This window comes from Haliaeetus leucocephalus, unplaced genomic scaffold (assembly GCF_000737465.1).
Source record: "Haliaeetus leucocephalus isolate CR32 unplaced genomic scaffold, Haliaeetus_leucocephalus-4.0 Scaffold240, whole genome shotgun sequence".
NCBI classification, from domain to species: Eukaryota; Metazoa; Chordata; class Aves; order Accipitriformes; family Accipitridae; genus Haliaeetus; species Haliaeetus leucocephalus.
This window is the reverse complement of record NW_010972676.1, coordinates 9,997,554-10,020,267: the sequence shown is the minus strand read 5'-3', so window position 1 is coordinate 10,020,267 and position 22,714 is coordinate 9,997,554. Positions and strand designations below refer to the sequence as shown.

The following is a 22,714-nucleotide window of genomic DNA, read 5'->3' as shown; positions in this document are numbered from 1 at the left end:
GTATGACAGAGACGGTAAAGGCAAAGTCGGCTGGTCTCCACTGATCTCCGTGGAGCAGTTCCATGTTGCCATACTGAAAGTTATTATGTGCACAAGCCATGTAAACAGTTAAACTGCAGAGGTGTCCTGGTTTCAGCGGGGGTAGAGTTAATTGTCTTCCTAGTAGCTGGTGGTGCTATGTTTTGAGTTCAGTATGAGAAGAATGTTGATAACACTGATGTTTTCAGTTGTTGCTAAGTATGTTTAGTCTAAAGTCAAGGATTTTTCAGCTTCTCAAGCCCAGCCAGCGAGAAAGCTGGAGGGGCACAAGAAGTTGGCACAGGACACAGCCAGGGCAGCTGACCCAAACTGGCCAACGGGGTATTCCATACCATGGGACGTCCCATCTAGTTTAGGAACTGGGAGGAGTGAGGGCAGGGGAAATCGCCAGTTGGGGACTGGCTGGGTGTAGGTCGGTGGGTGGTGAGCAATTGCCCTGCGCATCATTTGTACATTCCAATCCTTTTATTATTACTGTTGTCATTTTATTAGTGTTATCATTATCATTATTAGTTTCTTCCTTTCTGTTCTGTTAAATCGTTCTTATCTCAACCCACAAGTTTTACTTCTTTTCCCGATTTTCTCCCCCTGGGAGAGAGGGGAGTGGGTAAGGGGGGGAGTGAGTGAGCGGCTGTGTGGTGTTTAGTTGCTGACTGGGGTTAAACCATGACAAAAGGCTAAAAACAGACGAAGAACTCTGAATAGTAGGATTTAAACTCTTATTTTTAAAATCACTTTCATGTTTTTATCTCTTCATTCATGATTTTTGAGCTCTCAGTTAAAAATAGCACTGTTTCCTTAAAGTCTTGTCTTCTGTATGCAGCAAGACGACTGTTACTTGTACAAATAAGCATGATGCTCACTGTTGCCAGTGTAACAGAAACAAGGCTAGTAGAAAAAAGATTACTGTCCTACATGATTCTGGAAGACATAGTGTGAGGGTCTAGGTAAAACTATCCAGAAAAAGGCAGGTGAATATGACAGGTGCTGTAAACGAACAGGTAAATGTTAGAGACCAGTAAATGTAGCAAGACAAGAAGTTGGGGAGGCACAGATGAATCATGTGAAAGATAATGAGGGACATAACAGGGAAATTTGGTAAGCAGACAGTGAGAGTGCAGAAGGAAAGAAAAGGAAGGTAAAGAGGAGATGATGGGATGGGTGAACAGGTTGTAATGGCACATTCATCTAACCAAACACTTCTTTCTCCTCACTATTCGAAACCTATTCCATGCTGTGACCTGATACTGATTCTAACAAACTGTGTTGCCAAATACTCTTGTTCTTGAATAATCTTTTCCTGCCAGTGTCCTTGCACAGGCATTGCTGGACATCTGCAAAATATTTCTGTTATCTGAGCTGATTAAGTCTATGTAATATCTGGTAACTGAAGTGCAACAGAGGCTATGGTTTAAAACATTGAGTGATAGGAACAAAAATGGTAAAGAGAAAACTTCTGAAGTTTTCTATTCCAGAGAATGAGAAGGAAACATCAAGTCTTGTCCAAGCATCAAATGAAGTTGAATTTTTAATGTACTTGAAATTGAATTTGAAAATTAAAGATGTGGTTTTCTAGAGGAAATCTAATAAAAATAAGATGAAAACCCTGACTGTTTTAGTTAATTAATGGTTTCCTGGGTTCTGACTCACAATTTTGGACATCTGGGGCTGACCACTATAGAAGTCATATTTCCTATTAGCACATGCAGTGCTTGCTTCCTTTTTCCCCATACATGCTTTCCTCTAAAATTTCACAGAATTCTGTCTTTACTGCAGCTACATTTATTACCTGATTTATTCACAAATGCTGTATAACTTAAGAAAGTGGCCTTGGGATTTTCTACTGCTTATCTAAATCCTCTACCATTTAAACAAGCCAACCATACTAAACAATAGATAAAAAACAAGCATACATGCATATGAATACTAGACAAGCACTACAGCTGTTACTCTGCTGTAGCTTCAGACCAGGAAGCTGCCTTACATGGAGGCTAGAAATCTGCAGTTCAGAGAGTCTCTGTTATGGGAAACTGTGGCAGTAACAAAGACATGCTATTGCTCTAGGCATTTACGATCACTTTTATCACTGTGGCATCTGATTACTGGATAAAACTTTAACATATTTTTCAGACGCTTATCAGCTATTTCCTGTAATTTAATTTTGTTCTTATCTTTCATTAGTAAGTGTATCTATGTAGATGTTTAGATGTCTTCCGTCAATATTTAATATGAGTATTCTTAGCATTTTATGAATGTGTTCATAATTAGTAACTGTAAAGCTGTTCATCATATACATGGGACTTAAAGCACATAGGACATAAAAGGAGCATGGAAATTAAATTTGAAACCAAACCCAAGTCTCTGAGGGTGGAAATAATCTCAGTAATGTTATCTAGCTAAATATTAGTCACCTCTCCTGAAGTAATCATGCAGGCTCCCACTAGAGCCAACAGAAAGAAGTGTACCTTCCAGAGGACAATCACAGTAGTACATTTTCCTCTCTGTTAACTGTAAAGGGAGCCAAAATGTCTGTCTTAGATAAGAGTCCTAAATTGTAGATAATCAAACCAGTTAATCCCAGTCTTAATCTTCCTTTTGTTCTTCCTGCATTTATTTTCCCATGTTTATACAGTCTCAAAACCACACACAGTTTTCTACAGAAAGCAGAATGTGCCTAAGAACACTGTGTCAGAGTTTTGCCCCCGTGAATGAAGTGTGTAAAGTCACCAAAAGCACAGCTGGTTTTTACATGCTTAGTAGAGCACATTAGTTATACAGGCATCCCCCTACTCTAAATATCTATTGAAAGTGCGGTGGATGAGCAACTCAGTTAATAACTATATCAGAATGATTCCAGCAACTGGATCACAAAAATAAGAGTACAACTGAGCATATGTCAAGCCAACATCTGTATTCTAATGAAATGACCATTGTGGAAGAATATGGTCATCCATGAAGTGTTGAGTGAGGTGTACCTCTGTGAAGGTGGGAACACTGAGAAGGTGTGTCCTAGCTTTAATAAAGTTCATTTTTCTCCAAATCAGTAATTGTGTAGCATCAGATAGTTAAAAGTACCTGAATCTCTTTGGCTTGTTTTGATTTTTTTTTTTTTTCCTCTCCAGGCCTTGTAATGGGATTAATTATAAGATACGCAACAAAAGCACCAGATGTTGAAAGTGGAACTGTTTATGAATGTGAAAAGCTGAAATCTGGGCCACCTACTCTACTTATTAATATAACTAATCAGGTCTATGAATATCAATACAAAAGAGAGATCAGCCACCACAATGTCAATGGTCACCAGGGCAATGCAATGCTTCAAAAGGTAAAACCGGTCTTATTTTTGTTCTAAACTGTGTAAGATATTTCTTTTATTTACACCCTTGAGAGAGGAAAACAAGTTTCAAGCTAAAACGTGACACAGGGAGAGAGAAGCTATTCTGAATTTAGGGTGAGAAGGGTAAGTGAGGAAGGAGAACAGGAAGGGAAATAAGGTGAGGTAGAAACCTGACCATCATTTAGCATACAACTGGCTGTAAGCTTGCAGAATAGTTGCCAGAACTCTTTTTGATGACAGTCCCACCGTCTGCAGACACCAAGTTCACTTGCAGATGCAGCTGTTACCTTGGATTCATCACCGCCAAAACTTTATAAGCCCCACTGATACCTTTATTTGTCCTCTGTCTTAAAATTGACTTGTTCTGGCAGCATAATGCAAGAGAGCTTTACCTCCTGTATACAGCAGAGGTAACTACAAACTCTAAACATTTTACAAAATACAAACTTGTAAGTATGTAAACTTCCATAGATAAGGGGGGGGTTTATAATGCTTAAGTGCATTACAATGTTCTCATACATTCATTCACTACTACAGTGGTCCTCAGCGGGGATTTCACTGGCTATCCCCAAGCTTGGGGAGACAGCATTGTGGCAATTCAGGCTGGATGCAAAATGGGAAGTGTGGGAGGAAGTTTACAGAGTCTTTTACAATGTCATGGCCTTTTCTGTTTTCCAGTATATATTAAAATATTTTACTTTGTTAGTATATTCTCTCCCCACCCTTGCAATATTTATTTGATGTAACGTTCACTTTATTAAAAAATTACAGCAATTTAAAGAACTCATGAGTGCAGAGGGACTTTTTGAAACCTGGATTTTATGTTCGAAGACATCACATATTTACATGAAGCTTCTAAGCCCTTACCATTGCTTTTTTTACAATATTGCAATATCTTATTTTGCTTTTTTCCAAGTATTATTGTTTATCTAGCACTGTAATACATGTTCCTGTTTATTATAGTGGTTATCATTATAAAAACTTTTAAGTTATGCTTAGAATGTACACCAGGGAACTCAGCAGATATTAGGACTTAACCATCTGCCCAAATTCCTTGCTGATGCAGCACCATTGTGTGCCTGTCTGTCATTACTGCCAGACTTGCCATTCTCAGAAAGAACTAGACTGTTAAGGACTATTAGAGCTGTGGTGGGTGGAGACAGGAAGATACTGTGGCAGTCAGACTAGTCAGATTTTTCTGAATCTTCATCCTTTTTCCTGCTAGTTGGTTGCAAGAGGTTTGTCTTAGTCCAAGTGTGTGTTTCATTTCCAAGGCATATGTACTAATGCATTAAATTTGAACATCGCCATCAGACCTGATATACTGAAGCTGACTTGTATTATGAGAAAGGAGGAGCACTAACTTGTACAGAAGTTTCTGTTGCCCTGACAGGGGATTGCCCAATCTTCTTTTCATAGTCTCACTTTGCTGGAATATTCTTAGAAGTCTCAACTGTGAATTATGTGTTTCTCCGTATTACTGGAGAAGCCTCAGCCTGCCTGGATTTTCACTCCTTTTTCCTTTAAAATCATCTGGCAAATGCCCCCCTTACAAAGAAAATAAATAAAAAAGGAAAGGGGGAGGAATTCAACAGTATTTAGGAAACAATAACAATGCCTGGCAGCCTTTCTGACTGGCAAAAGCACTAACGTAAAAAACAGAAAACATGATCACACCAAGCTCTTTTTTGTACAACTGTAATTCCCTTTTGACCTCAGTATAAGATTTTACTAAGTGTGTTTATCAGAAAGAATAGACTGTGCCATGACTTACAAACATGTATTCTTTAGAACATGGTTTTGAATAATAAAACATGCAGTCAGGATTTGTGATGCCTATGGAAAAAATATTTTAATGTATTTGCTTAATTAATTCCAAAATTAACATTTGAGGCTTTTAGTTCATAAGTGAAGAAAATCCTTTTTCTATCGTGTTTTCATTGAAGTTACCAGCATAGCTAAAGTTGTGGGCATGTTATCTGCCAGCTAGTTTTTTTCAACTTTATAATTCAAAGTAAGCAGAATGGAAAAAAAGGCTGAGCTGTCACTTCTTGTTTATCAAATCAAGCTATCTGTTAGTAAGAAGACAGAAGTAATTTTTTAGTCAGGTCTTACTCTTTTGAAGCTAAATACTTAATCTAGAATACTGTAGCCTTAAAATATCACTTTATCTGGACAAAGGAGCTGCGAGCCTTTGCATTAATTACATCCTGTCGCTTTTAAAATTATTGGTATAATACAGCCCACTGACAGAACAGCAAACAGTACATGGACTTATTAAAATATTTTTTTCTCCAGCAATGCTGTGGTTTTAAGCAGCGTTGTTTAAAACAGGTTTTAAACTATTTTATTGAAAGCTACTTGTAATGAATTGCAGTGACTGAACATTGTTCTTGGTCTCTCTCTGTGCCTGAAGTTGAAGGCAAATAGGAACAGTGTACCAACAACAGCTGGAGTCAGAACTTTTTGCCTTACCTAACATCATCCTCACTCTAGCATTACTTTAAAAATTTTAACGGATATTTTATAAACTGTTGTAGAAACAAAAATGTGTGTTTCACATGGATGGGGCTGACATTACACAGGCATTTGAGTATAACGAACTGGGTAACAGAGGACCAAGTGGTGTCTCCTGCTGTGCCAGCCAGTGGTTTGGAACAGGAACCGTGAAGAGACTAACCCACTAGCATACCTTCAGTTCTGAAAGCAAATAGCACCTTAGCTATGTCTTTGAAGAAAATCCAGTTAGTCTTTGCAGAATGACTCAATCTAGTCCTTAGCTTATTGAGGATATAAGGAACCCCTTTGCCTATAAAACAGATACAAGATATGTAGACAATAGGACAGCATCAGTGCCTCTTAGATTTCATAACAGTGATATGTTGCATCTTCAGTAACACAGAGACAGATAACAGTCACCAGAAGCAAATTACAGTTTCATTGTCGTGACAATATGACTTACAATGTCAACATGTATAGAAATAGAAAAAAACAGCGAGGAACTGAGGATGTTGCTGGTAAATTAGTTGAGCTGCTAAAAATTGAGGTGATCACAAAATCCTCAAATAAAAATCTGGAAGAAAAGGCTTATGCCATTGGTGAATTTCATGTCTGTATAGGCAGTCCTTTTGCCAAAAAGGACAATTTGTGCTTTGCTAAATTGCATTTTGGTAGGAAGTAGAAACAGCTAGTTACTGTGGAGATTCTAGAGCTTGTTTTGTTGCAGTCAGGCCAAAACTGATTGACTGGATTGGACTGATTATATTTTGCTAGATGTGTTACAATGGAAATGATGCTAGAGAAGCAGTCAACAGATTTACTGAGAAACTTTAGGACAACAGAAACTTGTGCTGGCAGGTTAGCAGAAGTGATTATACAATTATAGTTTAATGAGTTATGTCACATCTGAGCTACATTACCTATCCACATGAATGTTCCTTACCTGCTAAAAATGTGAGGTAAAATCTTATTTTTTATCACATTTAGGTTAACTCAGCTGAAGTAATGAAGATGGTCAAAGTGTGCACAGTTTTCATGTGCAGTAGTTCAAGAAAGCACATACTAGCTGACAGCCAGTGGTTCATTAAGCAACATTAGCAAGCTCTGTCTGTGCCTAAATAGATATGCTTCAAAGGAAATATTACATAGGTTTTGGTAGTGTAGGCCTTTTCTTTTATCACCATTCTGTACGTGGGGAATTGAGGCACAACACTGATGATGTGTCTTTCCTGAAACTGTAGAGGAAGTCCATGCCTGAACCAGGAATTAAGCCATGGGACTGACAAATTGGGTGTCTGGTGGTGCAGATACTATGACAGGTAACACTGCTTGTATGTGTTCCCTGTAAGATGCATGACTGATTTCCTTTTTTAAGGAATACTTCTCAAGTAGTATTCTACATATATAAGCAGTAATGAACTACACATTAATACTTGTAAGAAAACAATTCAGAACAATGTCATGGCCTGCAGACACTGAAGCTGATCCTGAGATTAATCCTGATAAGAAGTTACAATTAAAGCCTATCCTATCAAATTAAATGCTACTTTATTTGTCCTTACCCTCTCTTTTGTACTTTCTGGCAGATGACATTCGATCCTTCCATCTTCTTCAATATTTTGCTGCCACCCATTATATTTCATGCTGGCTATAGTTTAAAGAAGGTATGTGTCTCTTTCTTGTATTACAAAAGTGACTGAATGTGATTGCTACTTGGTAGATCCAACAGGCCAGTGCCAGAGAAGAGTCAGTTAATGATTATATTGCATAGGAAGAACTTGACAGGAAAGGAAGAAAATTAAAGGTGCATAGACCTCATTCTGCTCCCTTTCCATATCTGTGCAAAGATTTGATTCTGCGGTTTATAACACTTGGGCATTCCTGTTTTCAGAAGAGATGACTTTGAATCTGGTGATACTGCATGTAGGCAGCAGCCTATCTGTGTTTTAGTGCATGATTAGGACTTTGTTCGTTCAAGGGATGGGGTTATAATACTGTTTGCATCAGATACTTTCAATGTGAACTTCTGTTACGATCCTGAAGCATTTGACCAGATACATAAAAGGGGGAATTTTGATGGCATTCCACCAGGCAAAAAATTAATCATCTTAAATTGTATTTTCCAGAATAACTGATGTAGCCTATATTGTTTCATCTTATATTTGAGGTATGGGTTGTAACAAATGGCACTTCTAGATGCGGTGTTTCAGCTTTGTCTGAAAGGTCTTTTACTGACTGTATTACAAAGGATTTTTTTTCAAACTTTCCTCCCCAGAGACATTTTTTTCGTAACTTAGGATCAATTTTAACCTACGCCTTTTTGGGAACTGCCATCTCCTGCATTGTCATAGGGTAAGTGAATGCCTTCTGCTATTATTGCTGAAGTCATTATTAGTGCTTGGTATTTTTTTCAATTAAAAACTAAACTGTAAAAAGAATTGCAGACACTATATTGTCAGTATACTTAATACCTTGTGTAACAGGTAAAGTAATTCCTTATCAGGAAAGGCTGAGATGGTGTCCTGGTTTCGGCTGGGACAGAGTTAATTTTCTTCCTGGTAGCTGATACAGTGCTGTGTTTTGGATTTAGTGTGAGAATGATGTTGATTGATAACACATTGATGTTCTAGTTCTTGCTAAGTAGCACTTATCCTAAGTTAAGGACTTTTCAGTTTCCCATGCTCTGCCAGCAAGCAGGTGTACCAGAAGCTGGGAGGGAGCATGGGCAGGACAGCTGACCCGAACTAGCCAAAGGGCTATTCCATACCATAGAATGTCATGCTCAGTATATAAACTGGGGGGAGCTGGCCAGGAGGGGTAGATCGCTGCTTGGGCATCAGTGAGCCAGTGGTGAGCAATTGCATTGTGCATCACTTGTCTTTTCTTGGCTTTTATTTCTCTCTCTTTTTGTTATGTTCTATTTCATTACAATTATTATTATTATTATTATTGTTTTATTTTATTTTATTTTAGTTGTTAAACCATTCTCATCTCGACCCATAAGTTTTACTTTTTATCCCCGATTCTTCTCCCCATCCCACTGGGAGAAGGGTGGAGCGAGCTAGTGGCTGCATGTTACTTAGTTGCTGGCTGGGGGTGAACTGTGGTCAATGGGAAAGGCAAAACTCTTGGATATCAAGAAATGTCCAGGGCATTCAGGAAATCGTGTCCTTCATTTCTGGTCTGTGACTGATGTAAGCATGAACTGCTTTTTACAACCCTGTAGCTTTAACCATGTGTCCTGACAAATAGAACCATTCTCTCGATTGAAATTCCACGCTTCTAACCAGAATTCCTTCTAGAGGAGAGCAGATCTGTAACAGAAAATGAAGCACTTCTTCAAATCTAAAAAGGGGGAGGAACAGATACCTAGTGGCATATATGTAAAATAACTGGAGTAATTTCAAAGGCTAAGTGAAACTTTTTAGTTGAAGATCATGCAAAACGCCTCAGTCTGGAACTATGTGTGAATTTAGCCTGGATATGACTAAACGGCTTCTGCAGAAAAAAAGGGAAAAAATCAGAGGGGCAAAAAATCCTGGTTTATTTCCATACCTCCTTAGTGAAGTTTCTAATTTTGTTTCAAAATTTGCCTAATTAAAGAAAAGATTTGCTAGTCAGAAATGGATGATATATTTCCAGGCTGGCATGATGTGAAACTTTTGTTTGTCTGTTTGGTTAGCTCAATCAAAATTAAAAAAAAAAAACATTTAAAAATCCTTTTGCATCTTAAAAGTGCATGTGTTTCACAGTATTTATGAATATCACACATACACTTCAGTTCTCATGTTCTGGGAAAATTCCTGATGCAGGTGAAAACGGATGACCAGAGTTGGATTCTGCTGTGAGTGGGTATCTGTACCTGCACAGAGCCTTACTGAGAAAAGCAGTGCACTGTTCATAGTTTAACCTTAGCATTATTAGGCATCCCATGGCATTTCTGTGCAGTGTGGTGCAGAAACAGCTGAGCTAGCTGAGTCTGTATGGTCTGTGGAGGTGATGGAGCAGTGTTGCATATAAGCAAGTCTTGCTGAGAGGCCTTGGTCTTGCTGGGATTGTGCAGACTCAAAATGGGAGAAAGTCATGGAACTTTCTGGTATTCAGGTTTTAGATTAGGAAGCACCCTGCATCTTGTAGGCCTTACTTGATGTCCTGGGCTGTAGAACTCTGAAATGTACCATTTACATCTCTGCATGATATGGAAAGATTCATGGAAGCACTTCAGGTTTTGTGAGAGTGCTTGAATTTAAGACTGGTCCAAATTCTGTACTTATGAACAGCACTTTCAAATTATAGAAGCAACTAATTTTTTATTTCTGTCTTTTCCCTTTCTTTATAATGGACCTTTAAGTAAAGATGTATGTGCTGCATCAAGGTATAAGCTCCTTGCTGGCATTATTATGAGATGGAACCTTTAATGTCATTTTGATAATATTAAAACACATGCATGACCTATAACTTATAGTTCAATGATTTTAAAATTGTTCTTTTATGGGTATGTCATCGTATCTATCTTGACATCCTAGTTTCCTAATAATCAGGTAGCTTAGTAATCATAACATACCTGAGGCACTGTGGCTATTAAATGTTCTGCAAGCGATGGTCAGTCCAAATGTCAGGAAATTTTAGACTCCACAATGAAAAGCAACAATGAAAGTATGATCACCTTCTGTGCTGAAATACAAAGAAGTGTAAGCTCTGTATGTGTCTGTTTCCCCTTCATGTGAGAAAAACTGCTGAACATCTATGGGCTAAGGAGAAAGGATACCTGCAATTTCAGACACAAATCTGTAACTCTAGGATACAGTTTGCTATGTGTCTCACTTATTGGAGAGGAAAAGCTTAATCTTGCTTTTCTTTCTGAAATTTTGCTTTCCTTGAGACATGGCACCTCATCCTCTCACCTCTCCTATTGCTTGTTCTCCTCTGCAAAAAGATGTGAGGCAGAAAGCTCTGGATCTTGGGGATCCTTCTTTTCTAATGGGAACAGGCATGGAGTTTTAAAGACCCAGAGTATACAGGATTCCACAAAATGCCATAATTAAACAATCAGAATAATTTCCTGCCTGGTTGCTTGATGTCCCTACATTTAAACCTGTCTATTCATTTCTTTGTGAGGCTCTACACCTTGTGACAGAGCTCCAAAAGCACTTATCTATGTGAAAGAGAAACATCAGTATCACAGCATTGTCACTTGGGGGGTGAATACCTGCTCACAGATCCATGAAGATCACAGCTTGGACAGCTACATTGCTCATATTTTTCCCCCATCTTTATTTGCAGTAATATACACCTCCATATGACCCTAGCTCTTGGGAGTTGCTTCTTTTCATACGCATTTATATGGCTAGTAGGACCTCTAAGGTTGGAATTATAAAGTCAGTAAAAAATCTACATCCTGATAACAGTTTGAGCTGAATACTAGCACATTACTGAGGTGACAGTAGTTCTGGATCTCATTAGGACTCTTCCTGTGCTTCCTCTCACTTGTCTTAGCCATTGAACCTTTCTGTCCTGTAAATCAATTGCTAATAGCTCTGTAAGACTTCAGAAAAGCAGTAGGGCTGTCCAGCCCAGTGATGCTCTTAAACATGCCTTTGGTTTATGAGCTCTGACATGTGCCATTGCCCTTTGTAAATGGAAAATGCCAGAGCAGCTTTGATAAGCTTGTTAAAAGAAACATAATATATGGAGTTTAGCCTAAATTCCAAATACTGCCATTCCTGTATCCATGTTATTTTATCTAAAACAGAATAATTGCAGATAGAAACTACTACAGAAAGTTCCTACTAGAAACAATTCCTACTCACAATTCAAAGTTCAAGCCCATAGTCAGGGATAAAGATCCAAAAGAAACCCTAAGGTAGAGGAGTAAGCACTGAGCAGCACTGGGCCTTGTACTGTGTCCCATACAAACCCGCAACCCCCACTGAAATCATTGCAGAGGAGGCAGTAATATATTCAGAATAGGGCTTATGTGAATGTGAAGCACGTTTGCATAATGTACATGTCAGGATAAGAATGAGATAATGAGTGCATGAAGAATAAAGATGATATAAAAACTTTACTGAAGGGAACTATCGTTACAAAAGAAAGGACAAAACCCTGAGGTACTTCTAGGTTGCATGGCTGTTGACAAATATTTTGTGCATAGGTATGATTAAACATGTACTTACTTTTTATTATATATACACAACACATATACATGTACTGTACATCAATATACATAGACTTAAACTCTGTGTATCTGCAGCCTCTCATTGGGACTGTGCTCTTCCTGCCTGAGTGAATTACAAAGCACCCCATTGTGAACTCCTCCTGTGGGGCTTGCTGTAGTGACAGGGTACAGCCTATAACAAAGGACCAGACCTCTCTTTGTAAACCAGAAACAGCTGGGAAATATCATTAATAAAGAACAGAAACATCATTTGGATTGTTGTAAACTCTTAAGATTGCTGAAAGTTGGCATGGAACACACTGACACAATGGTGCCTGTCTCCTCTTTGTAAATCTTTGCTTTTGTGTGAAATGCTTTCTTCTGGCATCAGGAAAGAGGAACTGTGTGGAATTTGGGTGAAAAGGCTATAATCAGATATTCCCACTGAGGGCAGGGGATGGAGAGGTAAGAGGGATTGCCTTTTTTTTAGTGAAGGCAGTGCAGCAACGCAATTGTTTTCAACTAAATACTGCTCTAATGAGTGCCTGCCCATGTTAGCTGTAATACTGTCTTCAGCCACTTAACATACATGCAAGTTATAGTAATTTCCAAGCTCTCCCAGCTAGGCCAAATTATGCCCTTTGCACTGAGTCTGACTAGCAAGGATCCATGCAGACACATCCCATGAGGGAAAGGAGAAATTCCCCCACTCCAAGACATATTGACTTTGCAGAATTGCTGAAGTTGTCCCCTTCATGGTGAACAGAGTCTGCTGACTCTAGGTCTGCATGATATAAGATCATAAAAGATCCAGTCTCTCAACAGATCTTTTCTCTGCCAGTGGTCCCAGCTTCCCATCTCCTGAAGAATAGTGTGGAATGATCAGGGAGACAGCTCTTGACTCCTAAGAAAAATCATACAGGTTAAGTCTCTTTTGAGGCTTTCTCTGGTATAGGGTGGGCAGTCTCTTGCTGTAGCAGACTACTTGAGTTTCATAGACTCAGAGAATAATTTAGGTTGGAAGCAATATCTGGATGTCTGCAGTCCAGCCTCCTAATAAATGCATGACTGGCTTCAAATTTAAATGCAGTTGCTCAGGGCCCCGTCCAGCTGAGTTCTGAGTATCTCCAAGAATGCAAATTCCACTGGCTCTCTGGGAAACCTGTTCCAGGCTTAACCGCCCTCACTACAAAGATTGTTTTTCTGTATATCCAGTTGGAACTTCCCTTGCTTCACCTTGTAACCATTGCCTCCCATTGTTTCACGATGCACCCCTTAGAAGGTGGCTTCATCTTCTCTATAACCACCTATTAGTTGACGACAGCAGTTAGTTCCCCTCCTGGTTACAAGAGAAAGCTAAGCTGCTTTTCTCCAGGCTGAAATAACTCAGCCCTTTGTCTCTTCTCACACATCATGCCTATATCAGCCCCCTAATTACCTTGGTGGTTCTCTGCTGGACTGTCTCCTGTCAGTCTTTCTTGTACTGGGGGTCCAAAACTGAGCACATTATTCCAGATGCCACCTTACAAGTGCCAAGAAGAGACTAATGGCTTCTCTTGACTTGCTCACTATGCTTCCATGAATGGTACTTGGTTTGCAGTTAGCCTTCATAGCTGCAATTATGAAGTCCACTTCTGACTCATGCTCAACTTGGTATCCTCGAGGACTCCAGGAGTTTTCTGCACATAGCTATGTAGCCAGTCGTGCTCCTGTGTGACTGTTGCATGGGGTTATTCCATCTTTGCAATATGTGTCTGGATATTAGCTGTGTATTGATGACTGACTGTAAGTTGAAGCAGCACTGAGCTGATGCTACTCAGAGAGCCCATGAAAACTGAGCTGCTGAAAAATTAAATGAACATCCACCCGCTCTTGCTTTTTTTTTCTTTTTAACCCTTTAGGAAGAGGCAGGGAGAAGGACCTAACTTCAGCTTCTGCAAGGAATAGTGTTCTCTTCCCTTAGATTTTATTTTTAATAAACTGTGTTATCTGATGGGATGCATCTTCCAGAACTGATGCCTGTGATAGGTATTTTCAATTTTGATAATGGGAGAGTGCTCAAGTATTTGGAAGAAATCTTGACACTATGGTAACAACCTATCAGAGCAACATATGAGGTACTGAGTGGCAAGGAGAGTAGAAAGATTTGCAATTTTTTCCCTGCACTTGAAATAATCTTGGCTTCTTAGATCAGCATTCTCAGTGCCAGCAAGGGCCAAGATACCTATGCACAGACACACTGACATCATAAAGTTGCCCTTATCTGTGATGTTTGATTCAGTTTCACTTGGCTTCTCTCAAATTGCAATGCCAAAACCACATTTTAGATATTCAGAATGCAGCATGTTTGCAGTCCGTTACTCATATTTTTCCAGCCTGCCTAGTATGTTTGGCAAGCCTTGATTTTTCTGGAATTTAAAGTGCTCTGAGTGTGCAAGTCAAATAGCAAATGTATTTGCAGACAACTTAGGCCAAGTTTGATCTATCCTTGTGGCTGCAGTGAGCTTGAACAAAGCTGAGAGAAAAAAATAAGGTTTGGATCAGAAAAAAATAGAGTAATTGTAGTTTCAAGACAGTGAAGTTATAAAATACAAACAGCTGATAATACTGGTGTTAGGAAGAGTCATTCTGAGATCATCACTTTTAAGGGGAAAGATGTAGGTGTTTGTGATAGCTACTCAGTTTGCATAGACTTCTCTAGCTGGAGAGAGAGGACTTCTCCATTTTCCAACTAGAGCCAAAGTTGGTTAGTTTGGCCTGATTAATTCCAGTGCAAGTCTGTGAGCATATGGATGCTTGCTTAGAATAAGCATATCAGATTGTTTCATGGTAATCAGTGCTTAAAAGTGAACTTCTAATTAAAAAATCCACATAGAATCAAAATATTTCTTTTGTACCTCTGTGTTTAACTGCAGTGATGAACAGTTTGGACAAAGAAGTCTCTTCTGACATTTAAATTAAAGTGTGAGGAATAAGTCATCATACTTGATTTTCACAGGCAGTCAAGAATCCTTGCCCTTGCCATTCCTCACTATTCTACAAATGAATATTAAAATGTTTGTTGCATATGATCACTAAAAGCTGAGATTATAATATAATATAATATTTTCTAAATTCTTTCTTTCAAAAACTGAATCTTAAATGTTTTTGTTTGAAAACCAGAATAATCTTTTGTTTCTATACACAAGACATACACATATATAAATATAAATTTATAAGAGAGAAGGAAATATCAACAAATATCAAATACTACTCCAGATATTTTTGAAGAAAAAAAAAAGGCATGAGATTGGGTTTTCCATCATAACCTTTCTATGAAAGTAGACATTTTCCATTCAAATGTCTGTGGTATCGAGTTTCCATCATCACATGAAAATGTTTTTTCTTCACTCTTAACTGCACACTTTTAACAGCCACTCTTTGTGCCTCCTAAAGGAGGAAGGTATGGCCTGAATTAATAACAGTGTTGCTAATAAGCAGCAGTAGCAAGAAATGTTCAACTTTTCTTTACACAATTTACACGGATATGATGCATCTTGATATAACTATACAGTCAAAGGTTTAGTTCTCTTATCTATCGAAATCTACTTCTAAAGATTAGGCTGGCATACCATTTAAACAGACTATTTATTATTAATCATTTTTAGTAGAAAACAGTCTTTCAAAACAAAAAAGGTGTGACTTTTTGTGTGTGTGGTGTATTCATTTTCTCCTGAAAAGTTAGCTTGTTTTACAACCTCCTCAACAACAAGTAGCTTGCTCTGGCCTCATAGGAACATGAGACAGGACTATTGATATACTGATATATTGACATATTCTCAGCAGACACAGGTTCCATCTCTCATTAAGCATGCGGCAGCGCATGTGTGAGAGGTTCAGCATGTGATGGTTATGTTTATTAAGCATTGCGTGACTCTGGGGATTATTTTTTTTTTATTTTCACAGATATTTTGGTAGTTTGGCAAATGCTGGAGGGATGTTTAGTTAGGTTATGGGTGCATTCTCTATTACTTTCTCACTGAAGCTTAACAGAATATACAAATGGGGTCTGCTGATGTGAAACAGTATTGAGTTTACAATCTGACTATTCTTTCTCATCTGAGGGCTATGGATAGACTTTACAACTTGGAAACTTGTCCTGGATACAGCTGGGTAGAGTTAATTTTCCTTCTAGTAGCTAGTATAGTGTTATGTTTTGGATTTAGTATGAGAAGACTGTTGATAACACACTGATGTTTTCAGTTGTTGCCCAGTAGTGTTTAGACTAAGTCAAGCATTTTTTCAGCTTCTCATGCTCAGGCAGCAAGAAGTCTGGAGGGGCAAAAGAAGTTGGGAGGGGACACAGCCAGGACAGCTGACCCGAACTGGCCGAAGGGATAGTCCATACCATGTGACATCATGCCCAGTATATAAACTGGGGGGGAGCTGGCCTGTGGGGGGATCACTGCTTGGGAACTAACTGGGCATCGGTCAGCGAGTGGTGAGCAATTGCACTGTGCATCACTTGCTTTGTATATTCCTATTATTTTATTATTACTATTATTGTAATTTTATTCTTGTTGTTATTGTTATTATTATTATTATTATTATTATTAGTTTCTTCCTTTCTGTTCTATTAAACTGTTCTTATCTCAACCCATGAGTTTTACTTTTTCTTCCCCAATTCTCTTCCCCCATCCCACTGGGTGGGGGGGAAGTGAGTGAGTGGCTGCGTGGTACTTAGTTGCTGACTGGGGTTAAACCATGACAAAACTAAACACTTGTAGCTATGTGCTTCAGCAGAGCAAAACCAATTGTTGTTTGGCTTGAATCTACTCTACAGTACTATGGGATTCTTCTGGATTTTGGAAACTGTTTCTGCAAGGAAAAATGGGGCCAGGTTAAGGGTAACAGAAAAAAACTCTTCTGTTACACAGCTCTCCATAAACTCCATAGGTATAAGCAAATATCTATACAAGGATTATCTGCTGTTACACCAACTAAGCTCTTGCCTTCCCAGATGATAATTTTTGTATTAATTCAGAATTAGTTCATGTACAAGGAAAAAGTAGTATTTTTTTCCTAATTAAAATACTGTTTTCTACTGCATGTTCCCACCAAATGACGCAAAAAAATCCCAGGTCCATCTTTCCTCCACACACCACCTGTAAATAGCAAATGCTTAACCTCCCCACAGGCAAGAATAAAAGCTTGATTTTTGGTACAAACAGAAACTGGTGAGGGGGAGTGTTAAAGTATCTTGGTGCTATAGAGATTAACTGAGGGAGAAACAGGGAAAAATTATATATAGATTATTTGCCCTCCTCAGTGATAAAACCCCCTGAACGTCAGATGTCAGGCTTTATTAATTTCTATTAATCTTACGAAGCCAGATATTCAGCCTATGACTGGAAATAAAGGCAAAACTAGTACACAGACATTCATTTGAATATAGTGTAACTTTTCTAAGAGTATAGTACCAGTGTTGGTACCCTTTTTTGGTTTTTTGGCTGCTTTCATGTCCTATCTTGGAATGCACGCAGGCATTTTCTTTCAGTCATGAGGCTGTATTGCACCATTTTTTGCATTGACTTCAAGAAACTCAACAGGCATGATTTAGCTGAAAAATCAAGCAAAGTCTCTTCAGTGTTCTCCAAAGAAGGCAACCTAACACTGAGCCCCAGCAGTAAAAGAATTGGTGTGTTTAGTTGTTAATGTGCAGGTCAGTGCCCCAGTGCAGTAGCTTTGATTCTTTAGTCAGTCCAAATCTAAAGAAATTCTGTTGCAGCCTGTGGAGTTGCAAACTGCAACTCACAGCTGCAGTTGCAAGGGGTAGTTCCTGCTTATCACTTTTGTTTAAAGGTGTTCAGTGAATCCAAAATGGGTTAGTAAAGTGTGAGTTTAGAGAACCTTGAAAATATATGCCTGCTATGATACCTGGGTGTCGGAATTTTGCAAAGGGAGTAAAAACAGGAAGAGGCTTTCTCGTAGACATAAGTCTCAGAGACTTCTAGCAGTTCTAAAAGCTATAAAGTAGTAAAAAAACCCCTCTAATTTGCATGACTTACGGATAAGAAGCTGTGTTAAATCAAGACAATGTTATAAAATAGTGTTTCCTAGACCACTAACACCCACACAGAGCTGAAAGTTCTTCCAAGAGTACTTCGATGCATTCAACTATGTGTGTTGCTGCAAGTTCAGTCAGAATTTGTAGCTATTTCGCAATAAACATCTGACATTGTTTACTGCAGCAGAGTTGATCATGCAGAAAACACAGCTTTTCTTCTCAGAAACAGATGTGGTGAACAGCAGGCTGTAATTATTTGTATTCTTCCAGAGGAACCCCTCAGCATACTAAGGATATTGAAAGAATTGTATTATAGGGAACGTCAAAGGTGTGGGACTGCAGAGATAAACAGACCTGGAAAACCAGGAGACTCATCTAAAATCAAAAGGACGTTTAATTTTAATTTGGTATTTGATACCCAGTAGGTTCTCCAGGAATCCAGCAAAAAATTTAAATCATGCACTCTTTGAAAAACATGCAAATGGCATTTGTTGCAAAACAGGAAAAACACTCGAGTCCAGGTATTTCCCAAGAAGAAACCCCACACTGGAGGGAAGAGTTTGTTTCGGGTTTGGTTGGTTGGTTGGTTGGTCGGTTGGGTTGTTTTTTTTTTTTTTACAAAGTTTCTTCCCACTTGCCTTGGAAGTTGAAGTTTTTTACTGCAGGAATGAGTACTTTTGGGTAGATCTCCTAATGTCTTCTTCCCTGATCTTCATGGATCCTTTAAGAATTGACACCCAATGTGGTCTCCAAAGACTGCCATCTGCTATTTCTCTGGCTGTAGACCACCCATACACCTGTGCAACCCACCTGCCTTGGCAGCATTTGGAAGTCTCAAGTTTGCAAGACTACTCTCACAGTCTCTATATTAACTTTCAGGGAAAACATCTTTACAGAGCTGGTAAAATGGAAAATATGCATCCCTTCAGGCCCCATATCCTGACAGTCCACTGCCATTCTCTAAAGTACATACCCTCTTCCCAGAACAATTCCAGGCTACAGAAGAGAATAAAAGCAGGAGAAGGAGGTATACTGACTCTGGTGTATTTGTTCTTTTTCCGTCTTCCACATTCTTCCACACTGCATGACAAACCAGCACATAAAGCATATGATCGAGGAAGATATCTCTACTTCAGCCCATGCTATGCATTGCTTCAGGCCATACATAACTGTATGGCTTTGCTAGGTAGTGAGCCATGCCATGCTTCCTTCTGAGTCGAGATGGGCAATGACATGACCTCTATCATAAACACAGAAATTTGTAAATTGGTTGCAAAGTGCTTTGAGCTGCTTCAGGGTGAAAGGTGTAATAGAAATTTAAAACAGAGGAAGAAAATCCTATTGTACTTCAGTATCATGGAGCTGCCTGCAACCTTTAGTCTCTTCAAACTGACCAGTTTACTGTTAGACAGATAAAACGCTAACCAACATTTGGAAGTGTACAGGCAGTAGTAGCTCACTGGTGTGCTTGACTTGGAGCAAAAAGGGAGAAGGTGACACAGATCTCCTACCTGTTACCATGAAAATTTCATAATATGCCAACTCAAAGGATGCTTTGTTCACTCACCCACCACAATTTTATACATCCCTCTTCTGAGCCGGTTGATCAAATAGTACACTTGCATCTGATTAATCTTTTGTGGAGCACAACTGCTATTAGGCTGAAATGTTTTGTAAACACACCAGCTTTCATGATGGCTCTGGGATAGGTGCTACGCTCAGTGGAGACAGAACCTACAAAAGCTGGTCTGATGAGATAGTCAGGTTCTCCACAGTGAAAGACAGGTGACATTTAAATAGCATACAGACCTTTTCTTCAGCTCCTGGTTGTTCCTGAGTATTAAGATGGCAATGAACCATCTAAGGTGTTTCCCTAGTCTTGGCTCTCCTCTTAATACTTTCTGTCTGAGAAGAACGCCATTACATTTGACTCCATACTCTATACATTTGACTATGTTGATAAACAGCAGCAAATTCAGTGGATGGCCACCAAGATGGACAGGGGCTGGGACATTTGCCCTATAATAAGAAGCTGAAGACACTGAGCTTGTTTAGTCTAGATAAGAGAGGCTTTGAGAGGAGGTTATCAAGAAGACAAAGCCAAGCTTTTCACAGCAGTGCATGGTGGTAGGACAAATTGACAGACATGAATTGTAATTTAAAAAAGGTCTGACTTGATATAAGCAAAAACATTTTCACCATGAGGACAGTCAAGCATTGGAACAGGTTGTCCAGAGATGCTGTGCGACCTCCATCCTTGGAGGTTTTCAAGACCTAAGTGGCTAAAGCCCAGAGCACTCTGGTTTGATCTCATAGCTGACCCTGCTTTGAGTAGGAATTTGGACTACAGTTAGCTTCCCAGGCAGTTTTTCTTTCTCCTCACTTTTTTTTGAAATATGGAGTCTGCAATAAAAAAGTCTTAACTGAAGAAAAATTGCTAGGATTATTTCACTTCCTGCTGCAGCAAGGACTTTATGCATGAAGATGGCTGTTAAAATGCTAATTAGCCTGTGTTCATAGCCAGCTCCATACCTTAAAAAGGAAAAATCACTTTCATTTCTGTAATATACTCATTGGGCACTTGCTTGCTCTTTGCACCATCACCCCCCCCAGCTAACCACCCTCTCTCTGAAGCTTAGCAGCAACCAAAACTGAAATGTCAAAAGACCACAATCGCCACTCCTTTTTGACCTCTCCCTTATTGGGAGCATGGGTGCTTTTATCTGTTATGTGGTATTTATGTGCATGCTGCAAATTTTGAGCAGGATGATGTCACCGCTAAAAAACACTTGATCTGTAAATAGACAATGACTAATAGTGAAACTCTGCAACAAGAATGTAAGGTCATATATAGGCACACCGACTGACCTACATACTGCACTGTCGATGCCTTTTTGTAGCCCGCTTATGTTATATGAGAGGATTGCTATTACTCAGAATGAAAATGAAAAACAAAGTATTTTTTAAATTGTTCACCTTCCTTCCACCCATCATTACAACCCACTCAGTGGTGAAAATAAGGAAAGACTCATTTTGCTGAGGAATAGGGATTATTTTCAGAGTTCTTTTTGCCTATTTGATTTAATCCAAGTGAGACTGCACATGAAAACATTAGGTATGAGAATGATCTTCATTTATTTGATTTTGGGAGGGGAAAGAGTGTGTGTTTATGCAATCTCTATAGAACATAAGTATCATAAAATGAAATTAGGAAAGCAGTGGAATCTATGTGATGTTGTTCAGTCCTCTTGCAAATCACGTCATGCGGTTTATGCACTTGTCCTCCATTGTTCATTGGGATATGAATACAGCTGATTTCTGTGTCTCTCCCTTCAAACAACATTCTGAGTGATTTTGTCACAGTCATCAAATAATTTAGGGTGGAATTGACCTCAGGTCCAATCCCCTGCTGAAAGCAAGGCTAACTTCACAAGTTAGAGCAGGTTACTCCGAGCCTTGTCTGGTCAAGCTTTGAACGGATCTCAGTATCCATCTCTGAGGAATAGCATTAGTAACCAAGTGCCAGCTGGATTTCAAACCAATGTTCATTACTTTTTGAGCCCAGCAGGAGAGTGGGTTTTCCACCCACAAGTCCTTCCATGGTGAGTGACTTGATTTAACCAGCTTTCAGTAATCTTCCTATTAATGCTATCTTATTTGGCCCATACAGAAATCCACAGTTTTTGCTATAGCCTAACATTATTACCTGTCTAACCTCTCTGCTACATAGACCTTCTCATTCAAAGATGTTAAAATACCTTTTAAGTTTGGCTTGATTTCTAGGAAGCAGAATATTGCTTTCACTTTAGATGTGGAAAAGTTCACTTGCTGACAGGTTAAGGGATGTGACCGTAAACAGTGTCAGTGACAGAGCTGGGAGACAACTGCAAAGCCCCATGCCCTGCTCTAATCACTGGGCTGTGATACGCCATTTGCTGTACCAACGTGAGGATCTGAAAAGCACTTTTGTGCCATCATCATTCAGGTGGCTCAAAAATTAATGTACAGTGGAAGAGAGAACAGCCTCGGTGAGGCCAGCATCACAGGGCACTGCCAGAGCGTTACAGATGCAGCTGGGTGACTCAGGATCTGGTTTCCTGTCCAAATCACAATCCCATTTTGGCACCTTTCCAAACCAGCCCTCTGCCGTGGCCAAAAGGAACGTTTGTGTTTGATCCTGAGTCAGACATTCAGTGCGAGAGCCTTACTCAAGGTTTTATTAAGGCCCTGAACGGTCCCATTTCGCTGTTGAACTTTGTCGTATGTTTAACATGCAGCACGTGTGGTTGTACTGTTTGTAAGCTCTTTTCTCTGTTAAAGATACAGGCCATCGGCGTTTCTTTCCACACACGTCAGAGAGGAGGGGGGAAAAAAGCACCTTAACTACTTTTAAAATAAAAATAAAGTGAGAGAAACAGCAAACAGAAGTATTCGACGATAGCATCCAGTACTGCAGTGAGAAAAAAATTACAAACAATGCACGGTTTCTTGCGTGGGACGGCTGCTTGGGGAGCCGTGCTCACAAGAACCGGGGGCCTGCCTCCTGTCTCACACAGGCGCCACGCGGACCTCACTTCGGCGCCGTCCGCAGCCCCCAGCGCCAGGGCCCGGCGGCAGGCTCCCCCGCGGCGGCCAG

General features: G+C 39.4%; 1 protein-coding gene across 1 annotated transcript in view; it reads left to right on the top strand.

Annotated features, from left to right (window-relative positions):
* SLC9A9 (solute carrier family 9, subfamily A (NHE9, cation proton antiporter 9), member 9) overlaps positions 1 to 22,714 on the top strand; it is a 215,988-nt gene that overhangs the window by 6,536 nt on the left and 186,738 nt on the right. The window contains exons 2-4 of the mRNA XM_010568429.1: positions 3,162 to 3,364; positions 7,462 to 7,539; positions 8,151 to 8,227. Coding sequence (XP_010566731.1) covers positions 3,162 to 3,364; positions 7,462 to 7,539; positions 8,151 to 8,227 — 358 coding nt within the window. The remainder of the gene's footprint in view (positions 1 to 3,161; positions 3,365 to 7,461; positions 7,540 to 8,150; positions 8,228 to 22,714) is intronic.